At 41.7% G+C, this 15,205-nt stretch overlaps 6 protein-coding genes and 1 non-coding gene across 9 annotated transcripts; 6 read left to right on the top strand and 1 right to left on the bottom strand.

The window, feature by feature from the left end:
- Positions 1-1,622: 1,622 nt before the first annotated feature.
- Positions 1,623-2,844, top strand: LOC145703345 (uncharacterized). Its single transcript, XM_081780695.1, has 2 exons — positions 1,623-1,825; positions 2,098-2,844. The coding sequence occupies exons 1-2, from the start codon at positions 1,710-1,712 to the stop codon at positions 2,759-2,761; spliced, it is 780 nt and encodes a 259-aa protein (XP_081636821.1). The 5' UTR covers positions 1,623-1,709; the 3' UTR covers positions 2,762-2,844.
- Positions 2,845-3,523: 679 nt separating this feature from the next.
- On the top strand, positions 3,524-3,595 carry TRNAA-UGC (transfer RNA alanine (anticodon UGC)). The gene has a single exon. It is a non-coding gene; the product is annotated as a tRNA-Ala (tRNA).
- A 147-nt stretch (positions 3,596-3,742) lies between these two features.
- LOC145704164 (uncharacterized) lies at positions 3,743-5,621 on the top strand. 3 transcript variants are annotated; one of them, XM_081781603.1, is made up of 7 exons: positions 3,743-4,179; positions 4,291-4,517; positions 4,561-4,670; positions 4,741-4,928; positions 4,975-5,078; positions 5,199-5,265; positions 5,309-5,621. In XM_081781603.1, exons 2-7 carry the CDS (start codon positions 4,401-4,403, stop codon positions 5,338-5,340), a joined length of 618 nt encoding a protein of 205 aa, XP_081637729.1. In that variant the 5' UTR covers positions 3,743-4,179; positions 4,291-4,400; the 3' UTR covers positions 5,341-5,621. The 3 variants fall into 3 exon arrangements, with proteins under 3 accessions (XP_081637729.1, XP_081637730.1, XP_081637731.1); XM_081781604.1 differs by having other exon boundaries at positions 3,745-4,179; positions 4,747-4,928; XM_081781605.1 differs by lacking the exon at positions 5,199-5,265 and having other exon boundaries at positions 3,758-4,179.
- Positions 5,622-7,658, bottom strand: LOC145704160 (uncharacterized). The gene is made up of 4 exons (XM_081781599.1): positions 7,406-7,658; positions 6,969-7,226; positions 6,333-6,594; positions 5,622-6,291 (listed from the first exon to the last, which is right to left on the bottom strand). Exons 1-4 carry the CDS (start codon positions 7,464-7,466, stop codon positions 6,048-6,050), a joined length of 825 nt encoding a protein of 274 aa, XP_081637725.1. The 5' UTR covers positions 7,467-7,658; the 3' UTR covers positions 5,622-6,047.
- Positions 7,659-7,797: 139 nt separating this feature from the next.
- Positions 7,798-12,587, top strand: LOC145704157 (uncharacterized). The gene is made up of 8 exons (XM_081781595.1): positions 7,798-8,050; positions 8,126-8,354; positions 8,806-8,930; positions 9,644-9,941; positions 9,986-10,234; positions 10,277-10,447; positions 10,491-10,721; positions 10,770-12,587. Exons 2-8 carry the CDS (start codon positions 8,163-8,165, stop codon positions 11,193-11,195), a joined length of 1,692 nt encoding a protein of 563 aa, XP_081637721.1. The 5' UTR covers positions 7,798-8,050; positions 8,126-8,162; the 3' UTR covers positions 11,196-12,587.
- Positions 12,588-12,705: 118 nt separating this feature from the next.
- On the top strand, positions 12,706-14,068 carry LOC145704161 (uncharacterized). The gene is made up of 5 exons (XM_081781600.1): positions 12,706-12,835; positions 13,122-13,425; positions 13,470-13,584; positions 13,654-13,809; positions 13,858-14,068. The coding sequence occupies exons 1-5, from the start codon at positions 12,779-12,781 to the stop codon at positions 14,006-14,008; spliced, it is 783 nt and encodes a 260-aa protein (XP_081637726.1). The 5' UTR covers positions 12,706-12,778; the 3' UTR covers positions 14,009-14,068.
- An 11-nt stretch (positions 14,069-14,079) lies between these two features.
- On the top strand, positions 14,080-15,201 carry LOC145704162 (uncharacterized). The gene is made up of 2 exons (XM_081781601.1): positions 14,080-14,320; positions 14,386-15,201. Exons 1-2 carry the CDS (start codon positions 14,144-14,146, stop codon positions 14,938-14,940), a joined length of 732 nt encoding a protein of 243 aa, XP_081637727.1. The 5' UTR covers positions 14,080-14,143; the 3' UTR covers positions 14,941-15,201.
- Positions 15,202-15,205: the final 4 nt, after the last annotated feature.

Below are 15,205 nucleotides of genomic sequence, written 5' to 3'. Positions count from 1 at the left end.
ATCGAAAAAACACGATCGAAACTACGAAACTAGCTTCGGATAATCTTATTTGCTATTCACAAATTTCGTCCACGTGATCCAGCAAGATAAAAACCTGCGGAACCCGCAACAACCGCTAAATCTGAGATAAATTGTAACTTTCAACTACCGCCGCAAAGATCCGCCCTGAAAGAAAAAAATGCAGCGAGCAAGCGAAAAAAAAACAGGGATAACTATAATCATTCTTTACGGACTGAGATAAGCCGGATAATTTTAACGATGGACAATAAGTCTTCAAAGACACCCGAGCTCAAACGAGGACATGATCGTAAATTAGCTTTCAAACAATTCTGCTGACTTTTTTGTTCAGGGGAAAATGAGTAAATACTAAGGCCAACGCGCCCCTAAAATTCCAGGAGCGAATTCGTGAAGGACATAAAAAGGGAAATGTTGTCATGACAAAGTACACTCACCTGGATTGTTAAACGTAAAATTGTTACCTCTTGAGTATCTGCGGTATCCGGCTTTATTATTTCAATCATCCGGTAAGTGAAAGATCATTTCTTTTCAAATTGACTCCTCGACATTGAAATTCCTTTATTTTGATCGACTTTAAAAGAAAAAATCCCTACTGTCAACGATTTTTTCAGAATAAATTCAAGCACTGTCAAAAGATCAGATTCTTTCTGCACTTTTTTGCATATCACTACCTGCTTATCTGAATAACATACCCCACCCCCAAGTTTTCGCGCATTCCTCGGTACATTTTCCGTAATTTACTCTTCCTGATTTGTTCAAAAACCCCAAAATTTACGCCGCTTAACTTTTCTGCGTGCGCCCAAATTTACGCTCGCGGCGCTGATTGGCTTCGTCGGTTAACTTTCTGAGTGCGCAAAAGTCTTGTTTTGCTCGCTCCAGGCAAAGAAAGGATGATCTTTTATAAAAAGCCAGATTCCCTCATAGGGCAGCCCTATCTTATGTTATCTTTGATAAAATTATTGTTTATTGTTACAGTGAAGTTTATAAATATTTGATAGAACGTTATGCTAGTGCGATAGATGAAAACGACTTCTGCGGAGCAAAATCCAGACCTCAATATTTTAAGTTACTCGAATTGTACGATTTTTATGTGTCCAAGCCACGAAAAAATTCCAATTTTGGCGCCTCGAGTACCTAAAAAAGACTGAAATCCCTTGGTTTAATTGGGCGCTATTAATGAAATCATAAGCGTTGACGCGCATTTCAGCGGGTCGCGAGTAAATTTGGGCACACGCGGAAAAGTTAGGAGAAGAAATTTGGAAACGCGGGGAAACGCGAGGAAGCGTAAATTTCGGGGGTTTTGGAAAAGTTAGGAAACGTAAACTTGGGCGAAATACCACGAATTGCGCGGAAATTTAGGGGGGGGTATGTTATCTAAGGCCTTCTGCCCCATCCTGCAACCCTTCTCGCAGCTTGCAGCTGCCATTAATCGTCCCAATCAAGATCCATCTTTCGTAAAACTAATCACATTTTTACAGTGTCGCCAATCGCGATGAAAAAAATCATCTGCGAACTTGGCGTGGCCCTCGTGCGCCACCAGCGCCGCGTCGCATTTTTTTCTTTCAAAAAGACTCCTGCCCAGGGAAAATTTAATCATTATCAATTCTTGCGAAAACAAAAAAATCCACGACTACTATTTTTATCGAGAAATACAGTTGAAAGTAGAGATCACAAAAGAATAGAAAACAACGATGTCGGTCAAGAATACTTTTCAAGGAACAACCGACAATGGCTGCATCACCGGGTTAAAATTCACCATCGGCAAATTGCAGGGAAAATACACCGCTCTTGGTAGCATCACTCCAAGGTAAGAAATCAAACGAGAAGCCTTTATTGTAATTTTTGGAAAACAAAAATTGGTATCTGAAGATTTCAAATTTCAAAATGGAGCATGATTTTTTGACATTTCCGGTTAAAATTAACCCATTTTTGGACAGAAATAAAATCTTTTCGCACCTTTTTGCTACTCATGCCCATTTGGACTTTTCACATACCAAAGTAGTGACTCCAGTCGCTAAATATTTGACGCCCCCATTTTTTCACGATTTGATGATTCACCCACCTAATCACCGTGTTTAGCTACCTCAACGGCACCTCCATCACGTATGGCCGCGCCTCCAACATCACCGAAGTAAAAACCCACGATTTGGCGCTCATAGACAACGAGAAGATCCTCTCGATCACGGTCTACATGGCGATCGGGCAAAACCACGTCTGCGGCCTTCTCATCCGAACGACGGAAAAGCGCAAGTTCGGTCCTTACGGAGTCATTTCGAAACGCGCACCGGAAATCAAATCACCCTTTTCCTGCGGTTATTATCTCGCCTCCCTGTCCGGCAGTTTCGGCGACGTAATCCACTCGCTTTCGGGCGAGTACACTTCCGCTTTCAAATCGCCCGATTGCAGCCCAACCGTCTCGCCCACTTCGACCATTTCCTCGAGGACCAGCGCCGGAAGTGGCTACCACTCAGAAGACTCTCTTTCTCTCAACAGATCGATGAGCTCCTCCGACCTCGAAAACCGACTCAAGAAATCCTTCCACAAGCCTGCCACTGCTTCCTCCCGTTCTTCCTCAATCAAAGTTCTTCATAAACCTCCTCCACCACCAAGAATGGATCTTCGAGAAATGAAGCTCGGCCAGCCAAGCATTCTCACCACCCGAAATTCCTTCCGCGGCAGTCTCATGACCAACCGACCCATTCTTGGAACGTCGAGAAAACCGATGGCAACGACCAATGTTTAAAATTATCTAAAAAAACTGTATATTTTTAAATTCAAATTCCTCGCTCCCAGTCTCTGTAAATAAATATTTATTGATACACCTTATTCTTGACTGTAGTTCAATGAGAGCATATTGTTTCGCAAAAGGCAGTTTTTCTACTAATTGACAGAATGAATTTTAATTTATGCAAAAAAGGGGATGATGCTCAAATCTGCTAAATATGGACGGCAAATGGATTTGAGCGAAAGTTTCTTTGATAAATAAATAAATCCGATTCGCAATTAATTTTCTGTTTCCACCAACAACTGCTCCGTTATGGCATCGAAATAATACTTCATTAGGAAAGGAAAAAGCATCCCACTTGAATTCTTGAAGCTGAAATTGATGACTCTCTTCTCAACACGTCACGACGAAGCGTAAATCCTAGGACAATTACTGTCGGCCAAGGTCAATCCAGTTGATGTCACGCGCGTTGCAAGTCACTCCTCTTATCTCCAAATGGTATCAACTCAGCGTGTTATCAAGCGGGCTTCTTGCCTTATCAGAACTAACTTGCGCGCGCGCTAATTTTCCGGAAGGCCGAGAATCTCTGATCGCCGGTGTTGAATCGCGTGTTCCAGTTTTTCGGTTAGCAGTACCTCCAATCTCATTGGCTGGAAAAGAGCCTAAGGGGAGTGCGGGGGACACAAAAGGCGCACTCGAGAGAAAACACTGCTACGATCGGTCAAAAAACTTCATTTTTTGGAGACATTCATAATTCACTCTGGTAGAGCATGCCCCAACGGGGATGTAGCTCAGTGGTAGAGCGTTCGCTTTGCATGTGAAAGGCCCGGGGTTCAATCCCCCGCATCTCCAGAATTTTTTCACTTTTTCAAAGATTTTTTACTGTTACGGAATGTCACTGTAATTGCCTATTTTTATGTTTTTGGAACGAGAATCGCAGAGAAGTCGAACTTGTTTGCACATTACAGGACATTCAAAGAGTAAATAATTCCAGCATTCAGAGATTATCGCCAATTCCCAAATTTGTCTCCACGAATTTGAGCAGAGCGCAGCAGAAAACGAACACACACATCAAAAAGAAAAGTCTCCACCAAGTAACAGACTCGGAATTTTTTCTTGGAATTTGGAAGAAAGAGAAAGAACTCTATTTTGCTAATTTCACTAAAGAAAGTCTGCGAAAACTGAGCCAGTCAAAATAATCATCAGTTGAAGTCGAAGAAGAGCAAAAAAGGAAAATTCCTATTCACGCCTTTCCTAAAAGAAGAACTTGGTGGGAAGCGATCAAGCTATCGGTGTTAGTTGCATTGTCTGTCGTCTCGAAACTGCAGAATCTCACAGCTAGGGCTATATAAGAAAGGATTGGGCCCAGAGGCAGTGGCACATCTCGCTGGAAGCGCGTGAAAAGAGCAATATTTTCATTTTCAGCAACAACCAAGGTCAGTACCCTTTTTTTCTTAAGCTTTGGCGACCTATGCTCTCTCTCTCGAGTCACATGAGCGGAAGGAGTACGCTTCAACTCGTCCAGACATTACTTAATACTTTTTTAGACATTTTTTCAAAACACAATTGAAATTGATCGCCCGATATCGACGAGCACGACATTTTATAAACTCCAGCACTCGAACAGAGCTCATAAAATAAAGAAGAAAAAGAAAGAATGAAGATTTTTCCACCACTTCTACTGCTAAATACTGTATTGGCTCGCTTCCACAGTAATCCTTGCTCGGTTCACTATCCGAACAACCCGGATTTCTACCAGAATCCTTGTGGAATCGTAAGTTATTGAAACACATGACTGGCAATGTGATTTTTATTAGGCGTTTCGAAAATGGATGGACGCATATCACCAGAACATTGTTTCTTGCGATGGGAACTGGCCCAAGTGCAGCGATACAGGTTACTACCTCCCTCAAGAATGTCACTCCAGGAATGGGGAACCACTAACATGATCCTACGCAGCTTCTCAGAGTAACAAGGACTCTCTTGATCAACCCCAGCGAAAGAGTTGATCAGTACGGCGAGGAAAAGGAGATTTGCTCGTGCATGAGCATATCCAACGGCGAAGTTCTCAAGTTCATCCGCACTTGGGGCGGGCGAAAACAGCTCGTCCCCATCAGCAGCGAGTATTTTGATGATTTCGAACACCGCTTAGTTTGCCGTCTCGCCCAGAGAGCACAAAGAAAAAGTAAGGAAAATTATCAACAAAACCAAGAAACCGTTCATTTTTTTAGCTCTCGACTTAGAAACCTTCTGCAAGATGCGCTACAACAAAAGATATACCAAGGGTAGTAGTGCTGAAGTTACTGGTTGCGTAATCAATGGTCAATGCAAAAAGGTAAAGTTTTTCCTTGACATTCAGGTATATTCTTGTCCTTTGTCCCAGGTAGGACAAATTCTTATATAACTCGTCTTTGCTAAAACAAGGATCTTTCGATTATCGCTATTTCACTATTAGGGAAAGCGTAAAAGTCCGTTACATAACTTGTCTGTTAGCGAGTCAACAGCAGGAAGAGGGAGTTTCAGTAAATACAGACAAGAACGTTACCATGACACACTTTTTTCTAGTGCCCCAGACCCTCCATCTAACATTCGACTAATGTCCTCCCGCTCGAGAAACTCTTCCATCACATCTATACCTCAGACTCAAACAACAACGAACCATCACAATCCCAAAAAACTCTGCTCTTCCTTCCTATGCTTCACACTTCAAAATCGAAAATTGTTCAACTTGTCTTTCTGCGCAAATAACCCCGATAAAAAATAATGTAAAGTTACTTCTTCATGATACGTTTTCTGCACTCTCTACTTTCGCTCGTGATTAGCTACACAACTGTTTTACTGCATTTCAGAGTTCTACATTGAATAAATTTGAATCAAATTTTTAGTTGTTTCAAAGCAGCATTTGAGCATATTATTGAAGTGTTTGGTGAATAAGTAAGTTGAAAAAAAGGAAGACGCTAAACTGGTAGTGATATGACTGGGGTGGGTTGAACTGTGTAGAAAACACGAGTCAGAATTTTTAAGAGCTTTTATGAAAAGCCGTGCTTTCCTAAATGAAGCCGCGAAGCTACCTTGAAAGAATCTAAAAATAAGATTGAGGCGGTCTTAGTTGCGAAGCCGCTTTGCAGCATCGCCACGCGGCTTTTTTTTTAGAAAATTCTCTTTTAATTCCTGACTAAGGTTTTCTACGTAGATTACTGATGCAAGAATTCGGTTGAACGAGCATTTGAGCGTCAATAAATAAATAAAACTAGAGCTAACTGGCTAATTAAAGATGCGGAAGTGTCAACAGTTATTTCGATGATCAGCAGACGGGTTTATACGGGGACTTAGGCGACGCAGACTTTCTGCGCTTGGCATTTCCGGGTGGCGTCAGCAGTCGCGAAACTGGAGAAACTCTTCTCGTGCTGCTTGTGCTATTTTGAAGTTGCTCACCACATGAGCTCGTGGCTTGATCTACGGCATCTTCTGTGTCAAATGGCTGCGTGTTGTTATAAGTAACAGCCGTTCTTTTCGTTGGTTCAATTCCAGGCGACAAGTTTTTCGGACTAGAAATTTCAAGTGATCTTGAAAAGCTAAGGAAACGCACCTGATGCTTGAGAAATTAAACTCTTCTGATTCTTCCGATTGAAAAATTGAGTCGGAGGATGCGAACGTTTCATCCCCCGAGTCTGGATTCTTCTGATCTTTAATTGGCCTGAATTGTCGCGACTTGAGCCTCTTGATGAGTTTTTGAAAGTTAGGCGCAGCCAGAGGACTCGAGTTTTCGAAGCTGAAGCCTTTCACTTTTGCCAATAAGAGATTCGTCGCTTCTTTTGCCGATGATCTTGCGACGGCTTCTTCTCCGAGTTCTGAAGCAGTTTGTCAGCTAGTGGTAGACAGAGATGGAAAGTTCAAATTTAGAACTTTTAGTTTGTTTGCGAATTTGTTGATTTGTTGCCACAATAAGGGAGAAATCAACTTCCCGAATTCATGGAATTCATGGATAAGGCAAGCAAACAGTGATTTAAACTGAGGTAGAATTCGAATTTTTGACATCATGGGACTCGAAAAACATTATTTGTCAGAATCGAAAATCACATGACTTGCCGAACTACGGACTATCAATCGTTGCATATTGACAAGTGCTGTTGTAAGTCTTTGTTTGCCCGAGTTTTCATAAAAATCAAAACACCAACTATCAAAAAGCTGCTTACACCGCAAATGAAGCCAAAACAACGCTAACCCTTGTTCGCAGTTGACTTGCAAAGGGCCTCTAGAATCGGGACGAATTCGCCGAGAAACAGGTTCCCATCCGTCGGACTTGGGCCCATCGAAACGAGGAAGTTGAGAAATGGCTCTTCCGATGACTCAACTCTTGAAGAGGAATTCTTGCTCCTGAGATTTTCTACTCGACGGGAAAGGGTTTCATTTTCAGGAACAAAGACCCCACTGGAGATTTCATCCAAATATTTCAGCAGTTTTTCGGCTTCGTGAGAGTAATCTAAATGGATGAATAAATTACTAATCAAAATTATAACCAACAGAAAATCATAAAATTCAATTTTAGTCATGAGATACTAAATTAAAAAGTATTAAGAACGACCTTCATCACGTTCCAGCTTGAAAAATGCATTCTCACCCGAGGTTTGCACAAGAATGACCTCATAATTCGACCCTTACCATTATAAATCAGCCAGTCTAGCAACAACACACACAATTTATGAATCTGGGACCAGTCCATGATCAAATTAATTCCACTTTTTTCCCACCAATCCGCCTATCTTCATTACTGTTTCTCGGTTTGTCTGAAAATTCTTCAATCAGCGGATGAACTCAATGACTCCTATTCTTCCCGCCTACTCATTTTCTGTCCTCGAGATTGAAAAAGTGAGTCTTTTGGTCGTTTCGTGTTTTCGTTGTGAATTTGCGCACGTCCTTGCCCGTCAGCTTATTGTTAGGTGGGAGGCGCTGTCCAATCGGCTGGCTAAAGTTGAATTGCGTAGTGCTCGCTCGGCCAATCAGCGTGATCGATTGGCGCTCTTTCAAAACAAAACCTGGTCTCTCTCCGCCATCTCGGCCATCAGCACATTCACACTCATCCAAGACCAAACCAAATTTCCTAAAATCAAAACCTAACCCAAACTTGGGATTACCAAGCAATCAGCGCCCAGAGCGGCAGCCCGTTGAGCGACTTTTCTATTCTAGAGGTGAAAACAAACGAAGAAAGAAAGAAGCAAAAATGCAATGGAGATTATAGCGAAGCGAGACGGAGCGAAGCTCGATTTCAGGGCGAAGACAGAGAGTGTAGCGAAGAGAGGAGTTTAGGTTGGGGATGGTACTTTAATTATAGCGCGAAAGAGGGTCGAAACGAGGTGTTTTGAGTGCTCATCCCCTCGCTAGAAAACAAACTTGAAATTCCAGTAAGAAGTTACTGTAGATGACAGTCGAGCGCAGCGCGATGAGCAAGGCATCGAATCTGAAGAGAACGCTGATTCCAGTCTTGGCAGAGCTAGAATGCGACGGCGTGGGCAACTTTGAAGTCAAGAGCGAGCGCTTCTCAGTCGGCAGGGGCCAAAACTCAAACATGCCCATCGCCAGCTCCAACTTAGTCAGCAGAAAACACATCGAGGTAGGCCCTTTTCGGACAATTCTGCATTCTCCCGCGAGGCAGTTGAAGAAACGCTTGAAATCACTGTTGAGCGAGAACGTTTTTTCCATGAAGTTTTCTTTTGTTTATTTGCACTTCAGAAACAGCTAATATTGAAACAGAAGCAATTGTCAATTTTCATTCCTATTGATACGAATATCCTTGATTTTTGAAAATATTTGCCAATTTCCATTCGTTGCCAAGGAGAAAATAAAGCCCGAAATTCGCGCTTATTTTGACGACCCTTTTTTATTTTTAGTTCTGGGTCTTTTGAAGGTCAAAAATACCTTGTTGATTTTTGAATTTTTCGAGCAATGAATGATCGATTTGTTTTTCTTCTGGGCACACGCACGCGCCCGAGGGCAAGGCAAAAGAAGTGACGTCACGTCCTTGTGATTCTTGCGTACGTGATTTGTGATGTTTTTTGTTTTAGTTTTTACGCGATCGCGAGAAGGGAACTTTCAATTTGGTCTGTAACGGGAAGAATGGAATCTTTGTCGATGGCATTTTCCACAAAACGACGTTACCCGATGGCCAGCCGATCGAGCTCAAAGAAAGGTACATTCCATCACACTTGTAAAGAGTTTGAAGTTAGTTTACTCCCAAAGGATTGGCTACATTTAAGCATGCCCAGGGCCAAACTACAACAAGTTCTATTTTTAAATCCTTTTCTCCTTATCAGAGGCTAAATAAAGAACAGAATCGAGGTTTATTCTGCACTCGAGTAAGAAAGCTCGAGGCGAATTCCAATTATCCGCGATAAATAGATCCGATGAACATATTTATTTTTGGAGGACTTGTCCGACCAGTATGCTGGCGCGGCCGCGGGGAAGGTGATGCTCGGGGAGGAATTGTTTTTCTCCACCCTTGCTTTTTGAGCTTTTGATTTATTCTGATTATCAAACCAGCTCAGAACGGGGAGGAAAACAATTCTTTCCATGCATTCCCCGGGGCAGCGTCATCGTTCTGGTCGGACAAGATCTCAAAAAATACCTAAAAATGCTTATGCATCGGATCTATTTATTGGTGGCGAAATCATACAGATTCGCTTCTAGTTGCTTACTTGAGTCTGTAACAACTTTCGACTTTATTCTTTTTCCAGCGATTAAGAACTTAAAAGGCCTTAAAAATAGAGGGTCAATATTTTGGTTGCTAGAATTTCCCTGGAGTGGGATTTATGAAGAATTCCGATGATGGTATTCAGCGAAGCTCAGCAATCATGAACACCGCCCGCGTATTTTCGGCCTAAGCAATAAATCCCTTCCTTTCAGTTGCCTGGTGCGCTTTCCTTCCACGAAAATTCAAATCCGTTTCAAATCGCTTCTGAATCGAAGTGGCGAGAGCCAACAGAAGCAACTTGCGCTGACAAAACAGGAAGTGCCCGAAAGCCCGTCCGGATTCGCCGGCCAAAAAGAAGAGTCCCACGATGCTTTGGACAATATTGTCGCGAATGAAGACTCATCGATAAACGACGAAAATAGCGGCGCAAAATTTAGAAAAAAATACCCGTCAGAAAATGAAAATTCCGAATCAAAGCCTCCCTATTCCTATGCACAGCTTATTATTCAGGTACAGTCAGACACAAACAAAGGGATTTTCAATAAAATACTCAGGCGATTTCTTCTGCTGAAGAGCATCAACTAACCCTAGCGGGAATTTACCAGTACATCACGAAATTCTACCCCTACTACAAAAACTGCGACAAAGGATGGCAAAACTCAATCCGCCACAATCTCAGTCTCAATCGATACTTTATAAAAGTGCCGAGAGGCCAAGAAGAGCCTGGAAAAGGGAGCTTTTGGAGAATCGACCAAGGTTGCGAATCAAAGCTCATTGAACAGGCCTGGAGAAAGCGAAGCAAGGTAAGAAAAAACAAGGAGGAGAGCCGGAATCATCATTTTCAGGGCAAATTTGATGGAGAGCCTCTTTCGAAGAGATACAAGGACGAAACTCCTCCAGCTGCTATCAGCTCATCTCCACAGCCCGTGCAGCCACAACCGACCCAACAAGTCGTTTATCAGCAAAAACCAGCCGCGCCCCAGCCTCAAATTCTCAGAACGGCAAATGGACAACAGGTTTTTTCCTTTCTCGAAAACCCTCCCCTAATTTCCTTTTCAGCTGCTTCTGGTTCAAGACAACGGAGGAGGAGGAGCTCAACAAATGATGGTCCAGCGGGAGCCGCCAAAGCAAAGACCCCAAGTCCAACAAATTCAAATTCCAGCGTCGATGGCAGGCCAGCAGCTGGTAGTCGCCCAGATGCCTGACGGGAGGCAGCAAATCTTTGCCCTTCAGGGAAACCAAGGCACGCCCGTGCAGCTTGTGCAGCAAGGTGGTCAAATCATGCAACAGGTAACTTTTGAAGGACTAAAATCAACGACGACTAACCCTATTTCTAAGATTGTGCAAGCTGGTGTTCAGCAACAAGCGGGCACGCAATTGATCATGACCTCGGGCGGGTTGAAACAAGTTGTCCAAGCCCAGCCAGCGCCCCAGCGAACGATTCAGCCGCACCCGGCAGCGACTACTAGAATTGTTCAGCGCCAAGCAACGCCTCCCGCAGCAACAGCAGCGGCTACTGCTCCTACCCCGGCGACGACGGAAAGCGAGAGTTTGATGCCGAATGAGGAACTCAACGGCATCGACTCCGAACACACCCTTGGCACAGAGGCAGGAATCGAAGACAGCGCCCCTGTGGATTCAGCCTTGGAATCTTCCGAAAATGTTCCCGTAGACGATCCTCCCGTTCACGAAGAAGTGGTGCAGGAAGAAATCGTTCAGGAGAATCTAGAAAACGCGGAAAGTAACAGCGAACCAACCGAGTAAAACTTAAAAGCTGGATCAAAGTACCTTTTCTTTATCCCATTTTTTATCTTGTCATTTCTTAAAAGTTCAATTCAAAGTCCAAAATGCAACAATTTCGTGCGATACCAGCATTTTTCAAACAACAAAACTAAAAAAAAACTAAACTGCTCTGTCCCTCAAGAACCTGTAGCGCTCCTGGTGACTCATTCTCATTGTGTGCGTGTGCCCATCGTTTTCCCCCTTTTTCCTTGCTCCCGATCTAAAATATCTGCGTTATCAACTTAGCACTTTTCTCATGTTACAGCTGATTGTGGCAATACTACTTTTGTAAATATTTTTTTTTCTTTCAAAGTGCATGAACATTGTTTTTTCGACACCCGCATTTGCGCTCTTTTTCCAACGTTTCCGTGCCTTTTTGAGATTTTTCAAAAATCTCCCCAACTTAATTTTCACGGAATAACTTTTTTTCATCAGCGAAATATTCATTTTCGAGTAAAACTACGAAAACGCTTGTACGCGCTTGAATTCTCACGATTTTCGAAAGCGCAAAACATCGTGAATTCTAAAGAAGCGGCACTTATTCAAAATTTCGGCTGAATTCAGTTCAAATTCAAAACTATAAAAACAAAAATTTTTTCTAAAAAATGATACTTCGAAAAAACACTACTGCTGTAAAAGTAAACTTTATAACTGTAGCACATGATGACTAACTAAACTTATTTCGTTTTCTTACATTTTTTTTCTGACTCCAAAGATGTTTTTTAATAACTTAATTTTGTGTTTGCCTCCTGACAGTTCCAAGTTCATTTCTAAAACACATTTTTGGCAATACAGTATGGTTAAACCTACTGTTTAAATCTTGAAGGGGTGCTTCTGTGATAAACAGCTGTTTCTTCTTCTAATTTTATCAACTTATCTTTGCCTAAAAACGACTACTTTAAGAGTGACTCTGTTGTATTTTGTGTGAGCAATTATAAAAAAATCTTTTTATAGCAAAAAACGTCCATTCCAAAACGGTCCAAATCTGTTTTTGCTATTGACTTCTTTCTTCTATTTGTCTTCTATGTAAAATTCAAAATTCTCTTTTCCCGTTTCCGAAAAACATCAAAAAAAAAACTAAACATCTCTATCCCCCTTTCTTTTCGATGATCAGTCGAAGCATCGAAACTGAAACTCATCTGAATAGTACTGAATAAACAGTATACAAGATACAACAATGAATAAATAGTAGCATCAAGTCCCAACTACCGTTACTAGAACTACTACTACATCAAATTTATTCCGGAAATCAGAATATTCCCTTCCCTCTTTTTTCGAAAAAAAACCGTTCTGGCAACCCTTTCTGTTGCGAAACAAAAAATAACTGCGTACAAAATAAAGATACGTTTTACCAAAAAAAAAATAACTGTTTCGTGTGAATTGTATGCTGCATTCTTTAGTACTGAAGAAGTCAAGGCGTTATGGCCCGAGGGTCAATTCTAGTTTTACCAATTGGAAATAAGGGTTTGCTGTTTATAATCGTTATCGGTTGTTTTATCTATGAAAAAGTTCTGAGACTAGAGAAAAAAAAAATAGAATATTGAAGCAATAATAACTTTTTGAGAATGAAAAAACGGGTATTGCTTTTCGATATCGATGGAACTCTTACAACCACTGTCTATGTTCGGTTCTATTTTAGCTATAATACAAAGAGATGTCTTTTTATGTCCCCAGATTTCTTAAGTTATCCTAAATTGCCCAAAAATGTCGTCAAACAATTCGTTGATGTTTTCGGATGTCTGTAGATGTCTGCAGGTGACTATAGATGTTTGTTGATGTCTAAATCTGCCAATGATCAGGGTTCAGATATTTTTATTGTCTGCAGATGTCCGTAGAATCTAAAACGCTATCCTAACTAGAATTTACAGTTCCCCCTTTTGAGAAAAAGTAGAGAACCATCAAATCAAGAACACAACCGCCGGAGATGTGCACCAGCAACTTATGTCTAAAACTTACAATGTTCCAATCGACAAGAAAGGCGTCGTCTATTCCGGAAGCACGGATCGTCTTATCTGGAAGAATCTCCTCAACGCAAACGGGATCGAGTACAACGACAGCGCGGAAGAAATTGAGAAAATCATGAAAGTTTACCGAGAATTGATCCATGATGGAATCAGAGAAAATTGGTGGCGGTGGAAAATACTGCCAAATGTTAATGAATTGCTGGAGAGATGCAGCAAGGAAGGGGATTTCATTCTAGCGCTGCTGACAGGTGAAGAATCGACACAACAAAGGGTTGGCAGTGGTTGATTTTAGGAAATATGATTGAAACGGCAGAAGTAAAGCTGACAAACGCGGGAGTGAATGTCGAAGTTTTCAAAGATGAAAATGGAGTTCTTCGCGGCGGATTCGGGTCTGATGATATGGACAGGAACTGGTTTAAAGAGAACACCGTAAAAATCATGAAACCCCTCGAAAACCTTCGAAAACCAGAAAAAAGAGCGACAATCGTAGCAAAAGCGTTGAAAAAACTACGTACAGAATTTGGCGAGCTGGATGAATCCCAATTTCTGATCATAGGAGATACGCCCAAAGATGTAAAATGCGCGCATGACAATGATTTCGCGGCTCTTGCCGTCGCTACTGGCATTTATGAGTAAAAAAAAACGAGCCATTACGTCAGTATCTTTTTAACCGATTTTAGTGCGAAATCCTTGGGTCAATGCGCTTGTGGAGTGATAGAAGACTTTTCCGAGATTGAAAAGACAATTCTAGCGCTGAAAGAAACAACTTTACGCGGAGACTACAAGTCTGTGAGCTATCAACTGACCGTCAAATCTGCTGCTGATCCTTAAAAAATATTATTCTGTGCAATTATGCTAACTAGCGATTAATTACCGTTCAATGCAATTAAAAAAGCAAAGAAATCTTGATTGCGTTTCTTCAGAAACTGAATAATTTGGATTCAATAAGAAAAGGAAATAATCAAAATGGAGATTTTGCTGCGACTCTTTCTCCTGGACGTATCGATTAACTTTGTCGGTTGGTGCATTTCAGCCGCCGCAAAAACACACAAAAACTACGATCTCGTTGGCTCTGTTTCTTATCTACTTTGCACCGCAGTTTCTTTGTATCATTCCGAGAGACAGCTTCTTCAAAAAGTTCAGGTAAAGAGCGAATTTCCTGTTTTTTTTTTAAGAAATGTCTATTTCTTTTCACATTTTCAATTTAGAGTCTTCTGATAATCGTCTGGGCCCTCCGCCTCGGAATCTTCCTCTTCAGCCGGGCGCTGAAACGCGGCGACTCTAGAATGAAAAAGTACGACGACAAACCCCTTTTGTTCCTGATCCCCTTTTTTCTTCAAATTCTTTGGGTGTTTTTCATGTCGCTCCCGACGTTCCTCCTCAATCGGACTTCCTCGCCCGAGATCGGCTTCTCCTCGTATTTTGGCTGGACAATTTGGGGCGTTGGATTCTTCATTGAAGTTCTAGCAGATCATCAGAAAAGCGTGTTTCAAGAAGACGAAGCGAACGATGGGAAATTTATCAAAAGTGGGCTTTGGAGTCTTTCGCGGCATCCAAATTACTTCGGAGAATTGATGCTTTGGAGCGGTCTTTTTATTTCAGCAGCTGGCTCTTTCACCAGCGGAATGGAGTATTTATCCGGCTTTTCATTGGCGTTCATTTACTTGCTCCTGCGATACGTATCCGGCATTCCGTTGCTCGAGAAAAGTGGCGAGAAACGATGGGGCCACCAGGAATGGATTTCACTGATTTTATTTATGTGAGAAATTCTAGCCTAGAACAGAAAATTAAATCCGATTGAAAAGCCCGACTATCAAAAATACTGCGCTACAGTTCCAATTCTAACTCCTTTTGTACCTATTTATAAATAAGCTTCAGTAACTATAACAGTACTTTCTTTGATTTTACTAAGTCTGATTCGAGCTGTACTACAGATAAACCCGATTAATTCTGTTTGACTATTGTTCTTCACAATTCCATAATTCCCTCTTAGCTTGAAAATACAATCGTTAATCCGATTCTTGTCCA

Source organism: Oikopleura dioica, chromosome PAR (genome assembly GCF_907165135.1).
Source record: "Oikopleura dioica chromosome PAR, OKI2018_I68_1.0, whole genome shotgun sequence".
NCBI lineage: Eukaryota > Metazoa > Chordata > Appendicularia > Copelata > Oikopleuridae > Oikopleura > Oikopleura dioica.
The sequence above is the reverse complement of the archived record's forward strand: the minus strand, read 5'-3'. Positions and strand labels throughout refer to the sequence as shown.